Source organism: Podarcis gaigeae (genome assembly GCF_964106915.1).
Source record: "Podarcis gaigeae genome assembly, chromosome: 3".
Lineage (NCBI taxonomy): Eukaryota > Metazoa > Chordata > Lepidosauria > Squamata > Lacertidae > Podarcis > Podarcis gaigeae.
Window position 1 is genome coordinate 111,015,529 of NC_139680.1, and position 20,962 is coordinate 111,036,490.

A 20,962-nucleotide genomic window follows, 5' to 3' on the forward strand; every position below is an offset into this window, starting at 1 on the left:
TCCGGTTCTCGTGGCATTTTATAAAAACTTTTTTTTTTTGTTGCCGTTGCTCCAGGCCATGAATATTTCCTTCACAGGATGTCTTACCCGCCTTTCTGTTATATATTAAGCAGAGTTGTGTGGCGTTTCAAAAGTCTATCAGGTTCATTGTGGCATAAAGCTTTTTTTGTAGAGCTCCCCTCAGGAAAATGCAGAGTGAGTTGCCCACAAACGTATTGTGTCTGTCATGTTATGTTTGAATATTGTCAATTTAAAAAACAAACATGTTTTTTTAAAATGCTATTTTTTCCTATGTTTTTAGCTGTCCTTATTTTTATCTGTATGACACCTTGAGAGGAAAAGGCAGAGCATTATCATCATCATCATCCCTCCAAGGATAACCCTTTAGACAACCTAAGTGCATGCCACTATAAAAATGAGTCTTCCAGGTGCCACGCGAGACACCTTTTTTCTAAAGTGCACCTTTTGCTATAACCCCCCTCCATCCCCGCAATTGAGAGAGGACGAGAAGGGGCCTCAGCAGAAGCCAGATTTCCCTAATTCGTCCATGCCCTGACTGATGTACTGTATTCCCATAATTTGAGGGGTGTGGTTTTTGTGTGTGCTAATGGGTTCCACAAACCAATATTTGCCGCGTACAGTCATTGCGAGGATGGGAAGGTACCGCTTAGGGGGCTTTATTTCCTAATTTCCTTTATATATCAGCAACACACGAAGCAATAGGGGCAGGCTTCCCCCCTCCCCAATGTTTGCCGCGAGCTCGCGAACCTCGCGCGCCCCGCAGCGGGCGGTTGGACACTGACGTTTTTCGATTTACACATAACGGGAACACGAAGCCCCACTTCGAACGCGACGCGCATGCGTCTTCGCGTCGCGACGCGGCTGGAGAAAGCGAGCGAGCACGAGAGCGCGTGACTGGATCGCTCCTTAGGAGGGCGGGGTAGCGCAGACGCGCGTGCGTAACAATACGTGCGCTCGCGCTTCCTTCCCCGCTGCCCGTTCCGTGACGGCGGTTGCCATAGTGACGGGAACCGAACCCCCCCCCCACCGCCCAACCGCCGCCTTGCGTGAGGCCCTTGCGGTTCTTTCTTTCTTTCTCCCTCCAGCCCGCCTTTTCCCCTTCGCCTTCTTTTCCCGCCCGCCCCTCGAAGGCCGCGCGCGAGCGGGCGCGCACCCGCGTTTCGTGAGGGAGCCTGTGAGGGAGAGAGGGGAGGGGAGATGAGATGGCGGCCGAGGGGGAGGCGGAGGCGGAGGTGGAGTGGGTGGTAGACAGCATCGCCGGCTTCCTCCGCAGCCCCGCCTGGTCCATCCCCATCCTGGAGTTCGTGGAGCACAAGTGCGAGGGTGAGAAGCGACCGGGGGGGTGGGGCGGCGGCTCTGAGGGCGGGCGGGTAGAGAACCACCTCCCATTAATATATGGGAAGAAAGGCGGGATATAAGGAAATAAGAATAAGCGTATCCTTCCCTCACAGACTTTCTCCCCCACTCCCCTGAGGGGAATCTCCCTGCAGTCTTCGCCCTCCCCGGTTTTAAAAATCTGTTTTTGTGGGCCCCCAGTTCCCTCAGAAATGTATGTAAAGAGGCCCAGTGGCACTTAGGGACCGGGGGAGGCTGCGGGAATGATCGTCGTTATTATTGTTTATTTGGGGCTGATTCAGTTCGCAAGGGCGCTTAGAAACGAAATACCTTCAAAGCGCGTAAAAGTGAAATCCTTTCCGGGTAGTGCAAGTGCCAAACCCTCTAGGGATGCTGACCAGAAGGGATGTTTCTTTTAATTTCTGGACATTGTAGATTTTGTACTGACCTGATGCAGGTAACAGTCTTTTGCCTTGTAGTTGTGTGATTCGTGCTCATACTCCATTGGGATGGCCATTGGCTATATGTTGTTGTTGTTTAGTCGTTTAGTCGTGTCCGACTCTTCGTGACCCCATGGACCAGAGAACGCCAGGCACCTCTGTCCTCCACTGCCTCCCGCAGTTTGGTCAAACTCATGCTGGTAACCTCGAAAACACTATCCAACCATCTCGTCCTCTGCCGTCCCCTTCTCTTTGTGCCCTCCATCTTTCCCAACATCAGGGTCTTCTCCAGGGAGTCTTCTCTTCTCATGAGGTGGCCAAAGTACTGGAGCCTCAGCTTCACAATCTGTCCTTCCAGTGAGCACTCAGGGTTGATTTCCTTCAGTATGGAGAGGTTTGATCTTCTTGCAGTCCATGGGACTTTCAAGAGTCTCCTCCAGCACCATAATTCAAAAGCATCAATTCTTCGGCGATCAGCCTTCTTTATGGTCCAGCTCTCACTTCCATACATCACTACTGGGAAAACCATAGCTTTAACTATACGAACCTTTGTTGGCAAGGTGATGTCTCTACTTCTCAAGATGCTGTCTAGGCCTGTCATTGCCCTTCTCCCAAGAAGCGGGCGTCTTTTAATTTTGTAGCTGCTGTCACCATCTGCAGTGATCATGGAGCCCAAGAAAGTAAAATCTCTCACTACCTCCATTTCTTCCCCTTCTGTTTGCCAGGAGGTGATGGGACCAGTGGCCATGATCTTCGTTTTTTTGATGTTGAGCTTCAGACCATATTTTGCGCTCTCCTCTTTAACCCTCATTAAAAGGTTCTTTAATTCTTCCTCACTTTCTGCCATCAAGGTTGTGTCATCTGCATATCTGAGGTTGTTGATATTTCTTCCGGCAATCTTAATTCCAGCTAGGGATTCATCCAGCCCAGCCTTTCGCATGATGAATTCTGCATATAAGTTAAATAAGCAGGGAGACAAAATACAGCCTTGTCGTACTCCTTTCCCAATTTTGAACCAATCAGTTGTTCCATATCCAGTTCTAACTGTAGCTTCTTGTCCCACATAGAGATTTCTCAGGAGACAGATGAGGTGATCTGGCACTCCCATTTCTTTAAGAACTTGCCATAGTTTGCCGTGGTCGACACAGTCAAAGACTTTTGCATAGTCAATGAAGCAGAAGTAGATGTCTTTCTGGAACTCTCTAGCTTTCTCCATAATCCAGCGCATGTTTGCAATTTGGTCTCTGGTTCCTCTGCCTCTTCTAAATCCAGCTTGCACTTCTGGGAGTTCTTGGTCCACATACTGCTTGAGCCTTCCTTGTAGAATTTTAAGCATAACCTTGCTAGTGTGTGAAATGAGTGCAATTGTGCGATAGTTGGAGCATTCTTTGGCACTGCCCTTCTTTGGGATTGGGATGTAGACTGATCTTCAATCTTCTGGCCACTGCTGAGTTTTCCAAACTTGCTGGCATATTGAGTGTAGCACCTTAACAGCATAATCTTTTAAAATTTTAAATAGTTCAGCTGGAATACCATCACTTCCACTGGCCTTGTTATTTGCAGTGCTGTCTAAGGCCCATTTGACTTCACTCTCCAGGATGTCTGGCTCAAGGTCAGCAACCACACTACCTGGGGTATACGAGGCATCCATTTCTTTCTGGTATAATTCCTCTGTGTATTCTTGCCACCTCTTCTTGATGTCTTCTGCTTCTGTTAGGTCCTTTCCACTTTTGTCCTTTATTATGGAAATCTTTGTATGAAATGTTCCTTTCATATCTCCAATTTTCTTAACAGATCTCTGGTTCTTCCCATTCTATTGCTTTCCTCTATTTCTTTGCAATGCTCGTTTAAGAAGGTCTTCTTGTCTCTCCTTGCTATTCTTTGGAAATCTGCATTCAATTTCCTGTATCTTTCACCATCTTTCACCATTGGCTATATACGGAGATGTAAAAATAAAATTCCCATCGTTGTAGCACGCTTGCGGTTGTACCCCCTCCAAAAGCAAAATTAAGTGCACGTGTCAAACCCGTTGGAACAAAAAAACCTGAGTAACGTTTCTGTTGGGATGTAAAAAAAAAAGGGGGGAGCACCTTTATTTTGGACTGGATTGTGCACATATTGGTTATTTTGTAGATTTCTGGTGTATGCGTAGGAGGTCCTAAAATCCCTTAAGTAGAGGATCACACAGAATTCAGTGAAGTTGCTATGAAGGTGGTTATATGACATCAGAATTACAGAGCTGTCAAATCTCCCAAAACCTTTTCATTTTGAGCTTCTCTATCCACGTACCTTACAGTTTTTAATAGCTTTTGCACTGAGTCACTATTGCGTTTTGCTGAGGCAGATAACTTTTTATGACTCTTAATTCTTTTGGTGGGAGATAGCTTACTGTTGTTGACTCTGTTCTGGTTGGAACATTTCTAGAAAAGCTGGAGGCAGATACTAGCTAGACTAGAGGATGTGAATTTTGTGAAGTGGGCAAGAAAGGGAATGTTTGGAATCCAGGATTTTATTATTTTTATTTACAAATCTGGATGAAGAAGTGTTTATGCAACCCTTTAAAAGTTTCCTGAAGTATTTTGTTTGAAGAGCAAACTTAAAACAGACTTGGACAAATCCAGTTTAAGACATCTGCATATGTAAACAGGTTGTCCATGTGTTTATTGCTTTGCTGGATCAAGGAGTATGGGTATTAACAGAACATGAGTTTGGAATGTGCATGTATGTCTGCAATTTCTTGCTTTCAGTAGAGTAGGTATTTCCATTCATGTTCTGAAGCTGTTCATGGCATTTTTAAGCATGTGTGGCTACAGCAGGATTGGGCTGATTTATTTTGTAAAATAAAGATTTTTAAGATTGTTCATTCCTTACTTATTAAACTGTGAGTTGCTGGCTCTTAATTTCAGAAAGGTCTCCCCATTAAAAAATTACTGCAGCTACATTGTTTAAGCTTGAGCCTGTCACTCACCTACATACAGGGGTCATCGGGGTCACTCACCTACATACAGTGAGATGCAATTTGATAGATAATTTAGTTATTTTATAATGTTTAAATTGCGTCCCAAGAAATGTTTCTGAAGTTGTGTATGCCAGAAAACATAATATATTAGCAATAAATATATGCATAGCAATTTAAAAACAGATCTTAAATACATCAAAATATACAAAAGTTTCCTGCAGCCAATCAGATGCCACGATTTGGTATTTGAACGTTTTGGAAGTCAAATGGACTTCCAGAACGGATTCCGTTCGACTTCCAAGGTATGACTGTATGTCTTTCCTATAGGCAAGATGAAACTGAAACTTGGTTAGGCCTCCGTTAACAACCACTTTGTTTTTGGAATGATTTGCTTATTCTGAGTGTCAGAGAAGTTAGCTGAATTTTCATCAGAGCACTTCTGGATTTTTTTTGTAGACTAATATATTATTACTGTATTACTCTATTGTCCATACAGACAGATATCTTACATCAGGTGTTGTTAAACTGAAGTATATTGTTGCCTAGGGCTGCTGCTTGCAACAGTGTTCTAGTTTGTGTAAATTTTGAGTGAAATTTATGATTTGGGATTTTCCAAATTGTGCATCAAGATCCTACCTGATTGCTGAAAAGAAGGGTAGACTTATGGATTTCATTGTTAAGGATGCTCAGAATAGATATGATTTGCTGGAAGTAGAAGGGTTAGGAGTACGGGGTGTCCATATTCAACTGAATCCCAAGTCAAAGTTGTTACTGTGGAGGGATTTTTGGCTTGTCAGAAACAAAGTAGGATCTGTACAAGGTAGCATCATTTGAAGTGGGGTGCCCTGAAATGCTGTGTGATGCATAAGCAATCCAGACATTCAAAAAATGTTGTAGACATGCATTTGCTGAAAGTGACAGTAATGTCTCTAAACTTGCCATAATGCCAGGGTGGGTTGGAAGAGGGAGATCAAATATCAGAGTGGGAAGAGGGAAAGCTCTGCTTTGACTGACAGGTCACACTTGTAATCAGAAGGAATAATGGTACTTGGAAATCAAATCTCTTCTAGTTCTTCCCACCTGAAAATTAATTTTAAAGAATCCTAGCTCAAATGTTTCTTACTCTCAGTTTGCAGAACATCTGGACACAAAACACCAGGGGAGATTACGCATTTCCTTTTGTTACTTACACTAAAACTGTGCTGGTTGCCCTTGCAGGAAAACAACCACTGCAGCTGTTAATGGGAAATCTGATTTGTGCCCTCAGATTTGAGCAACCTTGCCCACACATTTCAGTTCCATAGCAATAGAAAAAAGTTACAGATATAAAACTTTCAAAGGTGTCCAGCACAAAACTCTTTGGTTTTGACAGGCTTTCCTCACTGTGGAGGGGGTGAGAATGTCTGCAAGCTCCATCCAGGTCTGTTAAAGGGGGGGGGGGGTTATGGCCTTAAAAAAGAATTCCCAGTCGCAAATGGAAAGGTAGGGAATGTGGAAGGCTTAGGTGGAGCCTGAACTGAATTGGCAGCCCATGAAGCACCTTGGACTGAGTTGGAATGTGTTTAGAAATGCTGAACTTGGGCTCAAAGGGAATCTTGCGGTTAATACATACCACTCGTAGGTGTAAGTAAGAATAAGGCAAAAAAAGTATGTGAGGGACTGAGTGGGCAGAGGTGTTATATGCCAGTAGAAGAGAAGAAAGCAGAGGGGTGTGTGTGTCATGGAGGATGGAATAAATCTGGAAGTGAGATACAATTGCCTGTTGGATTGGCCATCTAATGTTATGGATGGTCTTACCTTTTTATTTAGATAAATTTCACTATACTAGGAATGTTATTTGAAAAGGTTTCTAGTTGCAGATTATTTTGGAAACTTTTTTTTTTGAGAATTCACATTTTAAAAAAAGAAAAACTTGTCTCCTTAGTTTTTGATGAAGAAGAAGAAAGCAAGCTGTCTTACACTGAGATTCATCAGGAATATAAAGCTCTGGTGAGTAGTGGTTGTTTCATTTTCACTTTGTAAGAAAAAAGTGCTATTGAAACATGAATGGTTTGTGCACCACTTCTGGCAACTTATATATTCCTATGAGTATTACATTTTTTGAAAATTAGCTGAATAATGGTTTAATGTAAAAGAGCTATTGTTCTGCCATCTTTGAGTCTTTGCATTGTGCTTAGTTATCATTGCCCTAGCTTGTTGCAGATGCTCTAGATTGAAGAAACTGTATCCTTTTATTTTGTGCTGAGCCTTTATAGCCAGAACTTGATATTGCTGTGGTTATATGACCGCAATCAAAAGCAATTGCCTGCATCTTTTTTCCTGCTTTCACCCCATTCAGTCAATCATTTCTATAGCCATTCTTTTCTTTTTAAAGATTAAAACTATGGCTCATTGCTCCTGTGATAGAGTCTGAAAATAAGATTTTAGGAGTGAGCTCCTGTTCTACTTTGTCTTGAATTATGTCATAATCTGGCACATCCAAGTTCTGCTGTTTCAGACCACTTAGAATTATTTATATTTGTTGTGTTCCCATCACAGCAAGAATATTAGCAGCAGTTGTCCTTGCATATGTACCTAAACTGGAAAAAAGTAGTGTAGGGCTGGGAGAGGAGTGACAGAGGGGAGGAACAAGAAAAAGAGCACAAGAGATCATTCTGCCAAGCTCACTAGTGGGTGGCAAATGGCTGAGAGCAACTAATGTCTGTAACTGAAAAAATGGAATGTGGGAAAACTAGTAAGCCAATTACGCAGACATAAACCATGATATGAACAGCGTGTTTGTGATATTAAGTCCTCATCTGGAAGCATCCATAGTGTCTTAGTAATGCACAGTGATAACTATCCACCTGAGTACTTTTTTGGCCTTGTCCTCCTTCTCTCCACTTACATCCCAATACATACTGCCTATGATGGCTTATACAGCACCACCACCCCTTAACTGTCTGGGTATTCTCCAAAGGCCTCCATTATTTCTGCATTATTGATCCCTAGGCCTTGAACTGCCCCCTAGAGCACCTCTGCATTTCCATATCTCTTCATTCAGATTCCTCCTCAAAACCCACTTTTTCATTAAACCTTTGGGCACAACCCCCATAGTTCCTATTCTGTATTGTAGCTAAGCCTAAGCAAGTGCAACTGAAATCATCACATATTATTTCCCTAATTCCTTCCACTTTCCTTTCTCTCCTGTTCCAGTGTTGTTTTCCCTTTATTGATTGCAAATCTCAAATTCCAGGAATGTACTCCTGTATTTTGTAAAACATCATGCACATATATGCTGCTATATAAATTAAGAGAAATAGGGAAACTTGGCAGCAGCAAACCAAGTAAACTAACTTATGTACAATGACTTACATTATTTATTATAAATAAATAAATATCTATATCCCAGTTTAAAGGAAGGGGGTAAGGTTCAAGGCTATAGAGAATTGTAGAATAATCTTTTCCGCCATCCATTTTTTGCAGGTTGAAAAGCTGTTAGACAGTTACCTTAAAGAAGTTGGAATCAATGAAGACAAATTCCAGGAAGCTTGTATGTCTCCTCTTGCCAAGACTCGTACCTCACAGGTAAATTTTCTTTTAGCAAAGTTGAAAAACAATCCTGGAGATAGGTGATTGTGTTCCCTTTGTATATATTTTAATTTTTTTTTTAAAAAAAACCCTCCTGTGTCAAACACACACAGTGATGTTTCAGTTTAACAGAATGCATGCTTTGCATATATAAAACCTCACAAATTAAAAGTCAACAGGCTAAAAAGAATGAGCATTGAAGGTAACGGAACTCATGTTTAACAATATGTTTAAGACTGCAGCCCTTGTCACTCAACTTCCATCCAGAAGCTGAGAAAAAAGTGAACTAGTGGACTACTAATGATGAAGGTGTCTTAGCAAGTTACCTGTGGTTTGGTTCCATGGCAGTGGTGAAAAAGCACATAGGATCAGGTGCAAGGGGTGCTGGCGTGTTATTGCCAGTTTCTGGTTTTGTAGTTGCACTACCTGCTGACTCAGGATGCGCTCATTACTCAGTGTTGCACATTATATTGATATTAACATGCAGCACAATTAAACAATATACTAATTAAAAATACTTCTTACTATCCAGGACAGTTGCAAACACTAAGTGTTTCTGCAGGCACATATGAGCACATACAGCAAGTATTGATGCAGTAAGAGCAAGCTATGGCTGTGCCACAGGCTGCCAGTTGGAGGGAGGCTGAATAGAGAGGCCTGGAGGGCCAGAGATTCCCTAGTTCTGATATAAATGTTCATTATTGTAACCTCCTGGGAACAGGTATTTGCATACCTTCCCATGAGAGAGACTAGATGATTTCCCGTATTCCGATAATATATAGTCTTGATTAGTAGGACTACTTGGGTAAAGGACAATGCAGCCCTCTTTTAATATCTTATCAGAAGTAACTTTCATCAATTCTGTGGGGTTTACTCCTACGTAAGGGACACAGGTGGCGCTGTGGGTTAAACCACTGAGCCTAGGACTTGCCGATCAGAAGGTCGGCGGTTCCCTGTGACGGGGTGAGCTCCCGTTGTTCAGTCCCTGCTCCTGCCAACCTAGCAGTTCGAAAGCACATCAAAGTGCAAGCAGATAAAAAGGTACCGCTCCGGCGGGAAGGTAAATGGCGTTTCCGTGTGCTGCTCTGGTTCGTCAGAAGCTGCTTAGTCATGCTGGCCACATGACCCGGAAGCTGTATGCCGGCTCCCTCGGCCAATAAAGCGAGATGAGCGCCGCAACCCCAGAGTCGGTCACGACTGGACCTAATGGTCAGGGGTCCCTTTACCTTTAAGGTGGTATAGGAGGAAAGCTATAAAGCCGTGTAGGTGGTGGTACAATAACTTGTTCAGAACTTTCCTCCCTAAATTTATACCATTGCAGTAATGTGGGACTTGAGCCTGTTTTAAAAAAATGATCAGATTGCAGATTTGTTTGCACTGTAAGATTTAAACAAATGAGCGGGGTATAAATAAATTATTATTATTATTATTATTATTATTATTATTATTATTATTATTATTATTAAATTATTATAAAACATCTTTTCTCACGCAGGCCATCTTGCAGCCAGTATTGGCAGCTGAAGATTTCAGGTTGTTTAAAGAGATGATGGTCCAGAAAAATATTGAAATGCAACTGCAAGCCATAAGAATAATTCAGGAAAGAAATGGTGAGTAGCGGCCAATGAGAAAATTGTCTTCCCATTTCATCTCTTCATTTGCTGAGACCAGGGGTGGCTTCAGGTTTTTCTGAGGCAGGGGGCTTCAGCGGGCTCAATGAGGCATGGGCAAGTGGTCAAAAGCGGCATGAGACACAACAGCGACGGAGTTGAAAGAATAGCATTAAAGGGGCAAGATACTGAAGGCTAAGAGGGTGGAAAGAAAAAATATTTTGAAAAGGCAATGAGGAGCAGAGAAGGGAAAGTGTGAAGGCAGGAAGATAAACAGAGGAAGAAGATCGGCTAGACTGGGCAGAAGGTGAGCTCTTTCTGGGTTTTTCTTGTTCTCCTCCTTCCTGTTGCTGCAGTCAATGCTCAAATGAGCAGCCCAAAATGAGAGGGGAGCTGAATTACACACACTGCTTTTTCCAAGTTATTTGTACCTTGGTTATCCCACAGGACAGCTTGGGATAGTTGAAAAGCATCTACTGTACATAATTCCCTTTCTCCTCCATTCTTAAAGGAGCTGGGCTTTCAGTCATTTGAAAAAGAGGGGCAGGGAAGGACTTAAATGATGGATAGTTCTCTTACTTGACTGAATTTGTATGAAGCAATATCTATTAATTAAAATGCCTTTTTCTGTGATCTGTTTCATATTTCTTTTAATCCAACTGTAATATTGTCTGTTAGGTTTGTTATGTGGGATTCAAACAGAGTTCAAGATGTTGCTACAGATGCTTGAGTTTCCAATCTCTCTCTTTCTTTAATAATCTTCCAAGGTTTCTGTAACAAATGTCTTTTTTATTTTACACATATGGAGATAATTCCGGTGGAAATCACCTAAAAATGATCACTTCTAAAAGTTAAGTTTCTGTGCACATTTTGACAATCAGATAACAGCTTGTACTTCATCTGTGGAAAACTGAATGTCATCCTCCTTGACTCCTCTTTCTTTGTTTTTTTTTAAACAGGTGTGCTACCTGATTGTTTGACGGATGGGTCTGATGCATATACTGAAATTGAAGAAGAGGAAATGAAAATATTAAGGGAGGTACTCAGGTAAAAATACCCTTTTTGTTTTGTTTCTCTAACAAATTGTGCCTCCCAAGTGCCTATTCTGAGAGTTGGGAGAACCTCCTGAATTTCATGGGCTGGGGCCCAAGTGATTGAGGGGAAAAGGAGGGATCCCCAAAATTGGGCACATTTTGACTGTCAGGAGAGGCTGCTCATGGTTCTTGCATTGTGAGTGAGCAGTTAAATAACTGAACTGTTGAATTGTGTGTTCCCTCATTCTGTTTTGCAGAAAGTCAAAGGAGGAATATGATCTGGAGCAAGAAAGGAAAAGAACTAATGAGGTATGTTGAAGTTCAATTGAATTAATCTACTCTGTGAATGTAGTGATGTTATTATTTAATTACAGCTCTATAAATCCAGCCTTCCATCAAATACATGTGCTTCTCATCAGGCTTTGGTGGCTTAATAAAACTATCAGCATATCCTTGTTACATATGCTTTCTTTGCAACTCTCATTTCCTTTCCCTTTTTTCTTTTGTGAACTTGATGACATGGATATGATGAGTGTCCCTTTATCACGCTACTGAGCAAATCGTTCAGGAAGCTGACTGATGATGGTGTGAGAAAATATTCTGAAATAAAGACTATTTTTAATGAATCACAAAGTAGGTGATAGATGGTGCTGCAGTGGAAGAAAATATTAACTAATCATCTACAGGCCCTAATGAAGGTAGACAACATCTGGGCGGGGAGAGAGATTCCATATGGAAGACACGCAGCATTCTGAGATCAATTTGTCAGGATGTCTATTAAGAGCCATGAGAACAGCCTTGTCCTATTGGTTGGGAAAGTTAGTGTCTCATTCAAGGGTGTTTATCTGGAATAGAATTAATGCCTGTCTTGTATGTGCCTCACTTTGAATGTGCTTTAGAGGTTGCTGTTTTCTCCATTCATATTTCTTAGCATGTTCCTAGTGCTTATATGCCAGCAATACATATGCATGAATATGAGTGCCCTCTCCCAGAAATCAGTTCTTAAGCACAGAGGAAGTGGTAGTTATTTTGTCTTAACAGCAGCAATAGTGCCTTATGTGGTGGCTTCTAGCGGGCCCCTCAGTCTCTGAGAGGTCTTTTGGATATGTGTGATGGGGAGACTGAAGCGGGGAGCTTATTATAATAATAATTTAATAATAATTTATTATTATTACCCTGCCCATCTGGCTGGGTTTCCCCAGCCTCTCTGGGCGGCTTCCAACAAAACACTAAAATACAATAACCTGTTAAACTGGGACGCGGGTGGTGCTGTGGGTAAAACCTCAGTGCCTAGGACTTGCTGATTGTATGGTTGGCGGTTTGAATCCCCGCAGCGGGGTGAGCTCCCGTCGTTCGGTCCCAGCTCCTGCCCACCGAGCAGTTCGAAAGCACTCTTAAGTGCAAGTAGATAAATAGGTACCGCTTTATAGCGGGAAGGTAAACAGCGTTTCAGTGTGCTGCGCTGGTGCTGGCTCGCCAGCTGCAGCTTCGTCACACTGGCCACGTGACCCGGAAGTGTCTTCGGACGGCGCCGGCTCACTGCCTCTAGAGCGAGATGAGCACGCAACCCTAGAGCCGGACACGACTGGCCCGTATGGGCAGGGGTACTTTTACCTTTACCTTATTAAACATTAAAAGCTTCCCTAAACAGGACTGCCTTCAGATGTCTTCTAAACATTTGGTAGTTATTTTTCTCTTTGATATCTGGTGGGAGGGCTTTCCACAGGGCGGGTGCCACTACTGAGAACGCCCTCTGCCTGGTTCCCTGTAATTTGGCTTCTCGCAGTGAGGGTACCGCCAGAAGGCCCTCGGCGCTGGACCTCAGTGTCCGGGCAGAACGATGGAGGTGAAGACGTTCCTTCAGGTATACTGGACCGAGGCTGTTTAGAGCTTTAAAGGTCAGCACCAAACGTACAGCTCGGAAACGTACTGGGAGCCAGTGTAGGTCTTTCAAGACCGGTGTTATATGGTCTTGGTGGCCACTCCCAGTCACCAGTCTAGCTGCCGCATTCTGGATTAGTTGTAGTTTCCGGGTCACCTTCAAAGGTAGCCCCACGTAGAGCGCATTGCAGTAGTCCAAGCGAGAGATAACTAGAGCACGCACCACTCTGGCGAGACAGTCTGCGGGCAGGTAGGGTTTCAGCCTGCATACCAGATGGAGCTGGTAAATAGCTGCCCTGGACACAGAATTAACCTGACCTCCATGGACAGCTGTGAGTCCAGAATATCTCCCAGGCTGCGCATCTGGTCCTTCAGGGGCACAGTTACCCCATTCAGGACCAGGGAGTCCTCCACACCCGCCACCTCCTGTCCCCCCAAAACAGTACTTCTGTCTTGTCAAGATTCAACCTCAATCTGTTAGCTGCCATCCATTTCCCATACATGAGTGGAGAAGATCATAAGGATGATTTTAAAGTTGGGTTAAAGTATAGCCATAGCAGAACTTCCCATGTTTTAAATGAGATCAAGCACACTTACCTAATTAATTTGTGAAAGCATAATTTTGTGAGAGTATAGCATTTGTCAAAAACCATGTTTTAGTAGCTCTAAGACTGCGAAAAGCTATATATGGCTTTGGCTGTACTTGTTTTTAGTGTCTTGAGTGCATTACTGGATACTGTTCTATTATCTCTCCCTCCCCTTAAATATATAGTCACATGAGAAACAGAGATCATCTGATGGTGCACACAAATCTCCAGGACATCTGAGTGAAAGTGCAGGAACTAAAGAGCCTGCTGACCATACTACAAAACATTCATCAGGTATGATTAACTGCAGGTATCTAAAATACAGAGATGAAAAAATATACAGCATAACTTGGTGTGAACCACTCAGGACTTTGGATTGGGTGGTCATAAAATATTATAAATAAATGGGAATTGACATTTAAATGGGAATGCTGGGAGGGAAGAATTTTGATGCTTCAGTTGAACTTTGTGTTGTATGTTTGGAAAATGAAAAGCAGAGACTCTTTGGAAACCTGGTATAGCAATTGTTTAGACTCTAAGCATGAGCAAAACCCAGCTGTCAGTTCATCCCAAGAGCAATAGCACCTGACATGCTCCAGAGGAAATTGGGATGGGGAGAAGAAACAGTTATTCTTACTGTAAATGGTATTGCTTCGTGGATGTTGAGAGGTCTTCTAGCAGGCCATGCAGCTCTCCCTGCAGCTCAGACAGGAAATGTCTAAGTCTCAACAGAAGACCTTGCTCCTGCTTTCCTGTTAAGGCTCAGTCCCACTTGATGTAATAAACCAGAGAACAGACCTCAAACATTCAGAACTGAAGGAGATGAAAAGCACCGTGAACACTGAATAAAACCTGGTATTTTGTTTTTGATGGGTAAAGCACTTCACAGTGTTTATTTTGTGTGTTCTTTCTGCTCAGAAGACCTAGTGAAGTTAATGGAAATGGTTAAGTTGGAGTAGCCTCATTTAATGTAGTGGACTTAGTTGGAATACAATCCATAAAATATTAGTATTTGGGAAGCCTTTAGGAAATGAAGTGTTGTTTTTAAAATTCTTGCTCTTTGGTTAAAATCCATCAAGGTACAAAGATCCCTTACCTTTGATTTGTATTAGTATGATGAACGTATGATGGATTAGTTCCTTTCAATGTAAATTTAGGTCGAGAGGCAAAACACAAACACTTACCTACCCGGGAACTGCCCTCTGCCAAACTGAAGGAAGAGAGTCGGAAGAAAACCATAGGGAATGGCTCTGAATGTGTAGCAAAGCAAGTGGGGACTGAAGGACGTGTAAGCTGAACGCTCACTTCATTTAAGATAACAAATATTATTTAGTAGCTAGTATGTCATTTTGGATTACTTTTTGTATGGTATAGTTGTGTATAAATATTTAGAAAGTGTGATCCATGGTTCCCCACCTTGGTGTCTAGTGTTCAGGCATGATGGGAATTTGGAGTTCAAATCATCTGGGGGGCACCCTGTTGAGGAATGCTGGCTTGAACCATTGGAATATCATTTACTGAACATCACAAGAACTAGGTGCCATGTATAAAATGAAAACAAGAAAAATATCTTTCCAGAGTTACAATCTTAGGAAGATAGAAGGTAAGGAGAGTGGAATCAATAAGCAAAATCAGTTAGAATGTCAGAATGAAATGTTGAGTTTTGTCAGGAGTTTAAATGTGCTAATGGGAGAAGCCAGATACCAGGAAGTCAGTAGAATATGAGAAGGAAAAGGAACTCTTGTGTACAAAGCAAAAATGAATAGCACAATCACAAGGAATGAGTAGGATGGATAACTATAGACTTCTATGGAGGAGGAGGATTTTAGTTTTTTAGATATAGATATTTGACTTTCAGCACACTTCAGCAGTATTCAGACATTCTAAGGAAATTTGATTTATTGTGAAACACAATTCCATACACAACAAGGTATGTGTCAGCATAAATGTTAATGAGACACTGTCTCCCCCAACACTTTTAAAAGGGCACATGCTACAAACTGACCTTAAAGTTTGTAGGAAAAAAATATGTAGTTGTAACTAGATTTAGAATAAATGTGCTCAGAGATTGAATTTAAATTTCATTGTTCATTCTCTTTTTAAGAGAGTAAGAAGAGTGTTGATGATGTGGTCTGTTGTTGGTCACGTGGCAGGATAGGGCAGACATAGTTAAACAGTTCAGCTGAGTTGAATTAAGAAGGCATCTGTTGTTCATATGTCAGTTTTATATCTTTTTTATTAAAAGAGAATGTCACTTCTGGAAATCTGAGTCCAACAGCCATGCATTCCTGTGTTTATGGCATCTTTGCAGAAGGTCTTGAAAATGTAATATATCCTGCAGTCTCCCTGCTCCTTTCACATATATTATCTTTAGTAGTATATTCTGACTAAAGATAGGTCTGCCAGTGTATCAGACTAGATTAGGGAACAACTTTGGTATATACATTTTCCCTCTTGTATTAATTTGAAAGAAGCTCATTATGAAATCCCTTCCAGGTGAGCCTTTATATGCCTTGGAGAATTTAGAAAAGAAAGTACTACTTTGTCTTTTTAGGTGTACATTACACATGTAAAGTGTAAACAAAAAAAAATCCTTCCAGTAGCACCTTAAAGACCAACTAAGTCAATTCTTGGTATGAGCTTTCGTGTGCATGCACACTTCTTCAGATACACTGAAACAGAAGTTTCCAGACCCTTCTATATAGTGAGAAGGTGGGGATTGGCAGATAGCTGTGATGAGCCTGTTGACGACTCTTAACGACTGCAATAGGTCTTACAGGAAGACCTTGCTTCTTCCTGTAAGACCTATTGCAGTCGTTAAGAGTCGTCAACAGGCTCATCACAGCTATCTGCCAATCCCCACCTTCTCACTATATAGAAGGGTCTGGAAACTTCTGTTTCAGTGTATCTGAAGAAGTGTGCATGCACACGAAAGCTCATACCAAGAATTGACTTAGTTGGTCTTTAAGGTGCTACTGGAAGGAATTTTTTTTGTTTTGACTATGGCAGACCAACACGGCTACCTATCTGTAAATGTAAAGTGTAAGTGTGTCAAGCATGCTTACTCATCAGGTACACTTATCAGGCAGCAAGGACCAACTGCGACTCCCAATTGACTGTACACCTGGTAGCAAGCCTTAGTCTGCTCTGCATAATGTGCAAAACCGGTGAACGTGTACACTCACTGCAAAAAATATTGTGGCTTGCATGTCACTAGTGATGCTACCATAGTTCTTAGCAATGTTCCACATTAGAAAACGAATGGTACCTGCTCCCTCAATTCTTCTCTAAGGTAAAGGGACCCCTTACCATTAGGTCGAATTGTGAACGACTCTGGGGTTGCGGTGCTCATCTCGCTTTATTGGCCGAGGGAGCTGGCGTACAGCTTCTGGGTCATGTGGCCAGCATGACTTAGCTGCTTCTGGTGAACCCCAGAGTAGCGCACGGAAACACTGTTTACCTTCCCACCGGTGCGGTACCTATTTATCTACTTGCACTTTGTGCTTTTGAACTGCTAGGTTGGCAGCAGCAGGGACCGAGCAACGGGAGTTCACCCCATCACAGGGATTTGAACCACTGACCTTCTGATCGGCAAGCCCTAGGCCCTGTGGTTTAACCCACAGCGCCACCTGCATCAATTCTTCTCTAGCTTAGACGAAATCAATCCAAAGTGCTTGATGTTCTCTTTCTGCCTGTGGCTTGCTCCAGACCTCCCTTTCTACTTGCTTAAAGGCTACCAAAACACAGCAGCAATTAAAGTTCAAGGCCCCTGGTGGAATCCTTTTTTTGAAGCGGGGTAGCATCAAATTACTACTTGTTATAAATACCGTATTTTTCGCTCTATAAAACGCACCAGACCATAAGACGCACCTAGTTTTTGGAGGAGGTAAACAAGAAAACAAAATACTCTGAATACCAGAAGCCAGAACAGCAAGAGGGATTGATGCGCAGCGATCCCTCTTGCTGTTCAGGCTTCAGCGAAAGCAACACAAAGCCTCTTCAGGGCAGCAGGAGGAACGCTCCCCCTGCCCTGAAGAGGCTTTGCATGGCTATCCCAATGTTCTGGCTTCTGGGATAGCTGCGCAGCCTGCATTCGCTCCATAAGACGCACACACACTTCCCCTTACTTTTTAGGAGGGAAAAAGTGCGTCTTATAGAGTGAAAAATACGGTACATTGTAAACAAACATGCTTGTCCTTCATCTCTTTTGTTTTTCCATTTTGTTGGGACTATATATGTTTTAACAATTAATCTAACACTCTTTAAAAAACAAAGCTTGCATTCTTTCATTCACAAATCTCTAATTGGATAAAAATACATTACAGAAACTATGCAATAAGTCTGCCTTTTAAAATTCTACTTACCAGAAACTATCAGAACTTGGAGCACAAGAGCTCAGGGAGCGTGAAGACTATCTAAAGCAGAAACGAGATGCATTGATGGCTTTGAAGAAGGAGTCCAAAACTAATATGCCGCCGCCGCCGCCACCACCACAAAGTACAGAGCAGAAAGAAGAGCTGTTACCTTCTAAGGAGGTAAAAGAGGAGAGAATGTTCTAACCAGCCAGTCTGCATTGGAGAAATGCAGGGCTATGTGCAGTTCCAAACTGATGCTTTGAATAGCACTGTTCAGTAGTGGAGTAGGCAGAGGGCAGGGCTGCATCCTAGCACAACTGCTCAGTATTCAAAGTAGGTCTGTGCTTAGTTCCTCATCTAGTTAAGGATATGCAGCCACAAGCCTGTTTCCACAATTCCTAACAGAGTTGAAATGGGAGCTAAGAAAGCAACGATGGTAGACATGCTAAACATCCTTACAGTAATACTTGCATAGTACAGAGTTGATGAGGGACGCAGGTGGCGCTGTGGGTTAAAGCCTCAGCGCCTAGGACTTGCCGATCGAAAGGTCGGCGGTTCGAATCCCTGCGGAGGGGTGCGCTCCCGCTGCTCGGTCCCAGCGCCTGCCAACCTAGCAGTTCGAAAGCACCTCCGGGTGCAAGTAGATAAATAGGGACCGCTTACCAGCGGGAAGGTAAACGGCGTTTCCGTGTGCGGCTCTGGCTCGCCAGAGCAGCTTCGTCACGCTGGCCACGTGACCCGGAAGTGTTTCCGGACAGCGCTGGCCCCTGGCCTCTTGAGTGAGATGGGCGCACAACCCCCGAGTCTGTCAAGACTGGCCTGTACGGGCAGGGGTACCTCTACCTTTACCTTTTTACAGAGTTGATGCACGAAAAGGATAAAAGAGCTGGACCACTTGCTTCTATTTAATGTGCCACTAGATCTAGAGTGTACACTCTAGGGTCAGTGAGCTGATTCACACCTGTGTGTGTGAATAGCCCAACACATGCACACATGTAATAGCATGAACTTTTAATTTGCCTATAAAAGTGTCATTAACTATGCTACACTCCTCTATGCAGTTACAGATAGGTAGCCGTGTTGGTCTGCCATAGTCAAAACAAAAAAAATTCCTTCCAGTAGCACCTTAAAGACCAACTGAGTTAGTTCTTGGTATGAGCTTTCGTGTTCATGCACACTTCTTCAGATACCACTTCTTATCTGAAGAAGTGTGCATGCACACGAAAGCTCATACCAAGAACTAACTCAGTTGGTCTTTAAGGTGCTACTGGAAGGAATTTTTTTTTGTTTCCTCTATGCAGTTACTTTAGAGTAAGCCCTATCGAACTTAGTGAGACTTACTTTAGAGTAGACATGCTCAGGACTGCATTGTAAACTGGGAAGCGAGATAACGTTCATGTGTTCAGACCGCTTCACATTCTTGCAGCAATCCTGATGACAACTATTAGCTGGGGCAGTACTATTCCACATATGGCATGTGTCCCTGTTTGTTCTACTGGAGCTCTCAGCGGCTTTTGATACCATTGACCATGGCATCCATCTGGGCTGCCTTGCTGGAATGGGACTTGGAGGCACTGTTTTGCATGGACTCTTGCTCCTTTCTGGAGGGGCGAATCCAGAATGTGGTTGAAGGGGACTCCTGTTTGATGCCTTGGGGGTCCCTCAGGGTTCTCTTCTGTCCCACATGCTGTTTAACGTTTACTTGAAAACGTTGGGAGAGGCTGTAGGGCGTTCTGGGGTTATGTGTCAACAGTATGCTGATGACACCCAGGCATTTCTTTCCACCAACATCCAACGATCTAAGCCCATGTCTGTCCTCAGTAACAGGCTGGATGAAGGTGAACACATTGAAACAATCTAGGCAAGAGAGACGTGCTCTTGGTCAGTCAGAAGGCAGAACAGGGAATAGCTATTCAGAAGGTACAGGGTCAGTTTAGGTGTCTCCTAGACTCAGCCCCCAGCATGGATGTCCAGGTCTCTGCGTTGGTCAGGAGTGCAGGTTTCTCTCTCTTAAATGTCACACCGAAAAGAGCTCCGTAACATGTTTGCCTTACAAACTGCTGAACCTACAATGTTCTATGCAAAATTATTCTTCCATACTTGATGGGCTAAAATCTTATGCACATTTTAACCAAGACAAAGTTACATTAAACTGGAAGTATGTCTATATAGAAATGCATAGTACTGTGTAACTTAGCAAAGGATATTGCAGTTTAAAATTTCACATTTTTATTTTTAGGGAATGACAGAAGAAGAGGAGCAAAGGTTGTTAAAGAAAAGAATCCTTGCAGCAAAACTTAAAGAAGAAGTTATTAATAAGCGATAGTTCAGAGAAGCTGCTTCTAGGAGTTGGGGACAAGAATGACTGTTTAGTATATTTAACCATGAACTGAATTCTTTGCTCACAAACATTGTATGCATTAATTTGATTTTCTATATTAAACATTAACTTTTTTCTTGTTTTTTTTAAAAATAGACTTAAATTAGATAAAAGTAATGATTTATTTTGCTTTTTTTTTAAAGGTAGGCTTGGTCATTCCAAAGTCTTAAGCATCCAGCAGTTTAGATTCTTACGATTCCAATACGTATTGCTGAATGTGAACACTGTAACTCTTTTGCTTGGTTTAATATTTGTCGGTTCTTTTGTCAAAAGTACATTGGTAGACTGACATTAAAGTGTTTAAACTTGTTTTGATTTTATATACAGATGAATGTAGAAGTGTCAAGTTTTAAATCAACATGAAGTTTAAAATCAACTGTATAGAGCTCAACCTTGCAAATTACAGGGCAGAAGTAGGCACATTGTAAATTTGCCTACATATAAATATGCTGTGTAATGTTTGAAGCAGGCTGAAGAAACAGAGTAAGCTAATATATTTTCATATATTTTAAGTGAACCTATTCAATATTATTTGTGCTTTATTCAGAACAATCACTCTCCCAGCGCTTCCGGCACCAGAAGGCTACCGTCTACAAATTTCCAACACAGTAAGAAACACAGCTCATCCACATTTCATGTAACTTTTTATTAAAATAGTATTTAACTGAGACATGTTGGCAGATGTAATCTTTTTCTTTGAAAAAAATCAGTTGAAGGGCCCCAGGCATTTGAAATGTGGGCTGTCCTGTGGCAAAAAGAAACCCACCATAACAAGCGGGAAGGAAGGTGG

General features: G+C 42.4%; 1 protein-coding gene across 2 annotated transcripts; it reads left to right on the plus strand.

The window, feature by feature from the left end:
• The first annotated feature begins 908 nt into the window (after window positions 1-908).
• Window positions 909-20,842, plus strand: CFAP36 (cilia and flagella associated protein 36). Of its 2 annotated transcripts, XR_014562773.1 has the most exons (11): window positions 1,014-1,344; window positions 6,680-6,744; window positions 8,221-8,322; window positions 9,821-9,935; window positions 10,895-10,982; window positions 11,227-11,278; window positions 13,623-13,731; window positions 14,595-14,725; window positions 17,805-17,972; window positions 20,032-20,205; window positions 20,720-20,842. XR_014562773.1 is itself a non-coding variant. In XM_083733707.1 (10 exons), the coding sequence occupies exons 1-10, from the start codon at window positions 1,224-1,226 to the stop codon at window positions 20,116-20,118; spliced, it is 1,038 nt and encodes a 345-aa protein (XP_083589833.1). In that variant the 5' UTR covers window positions 909-1,223; the 3' UTR covers window positions 20,119-20,842. The 2 variants fall into 2 exon arrangements, 1 of the variants encoding a protein (XP_083589833.1); XM_083733707.1 differs by having other exon boundaries at window positions 909-1,344; window positions 20,032-20,842.
• Window positions 20,843-20,962: the final 120 nt, after the last annotated feature.

Bases quoted from the DNA above. Each gene is read 5' to 3' on its own strand.
- CFAP36 (XM_083733707.1), top strand. From the start codon at position 1,224: ATGGCGGCCGAGGGGGAGGCGGAGGCGGAGGTGGAGTGGGTGGTAGAC. The intron at 1,345-6,679 runs GTGAGAAGCGAC...TTGTCTCCTTAG, and splicing joins CGTGGAGCACAAGTGCGAGG to TTTTTGATGAAGAAGAAGAA. The intron at 14,726-17,804 runs GTAAGCTGAACG...TCTACTTACCAG, and splicing joins AAGTGGGGACTGAAGGACGT to AAACTATCAGAACTTGGAGC.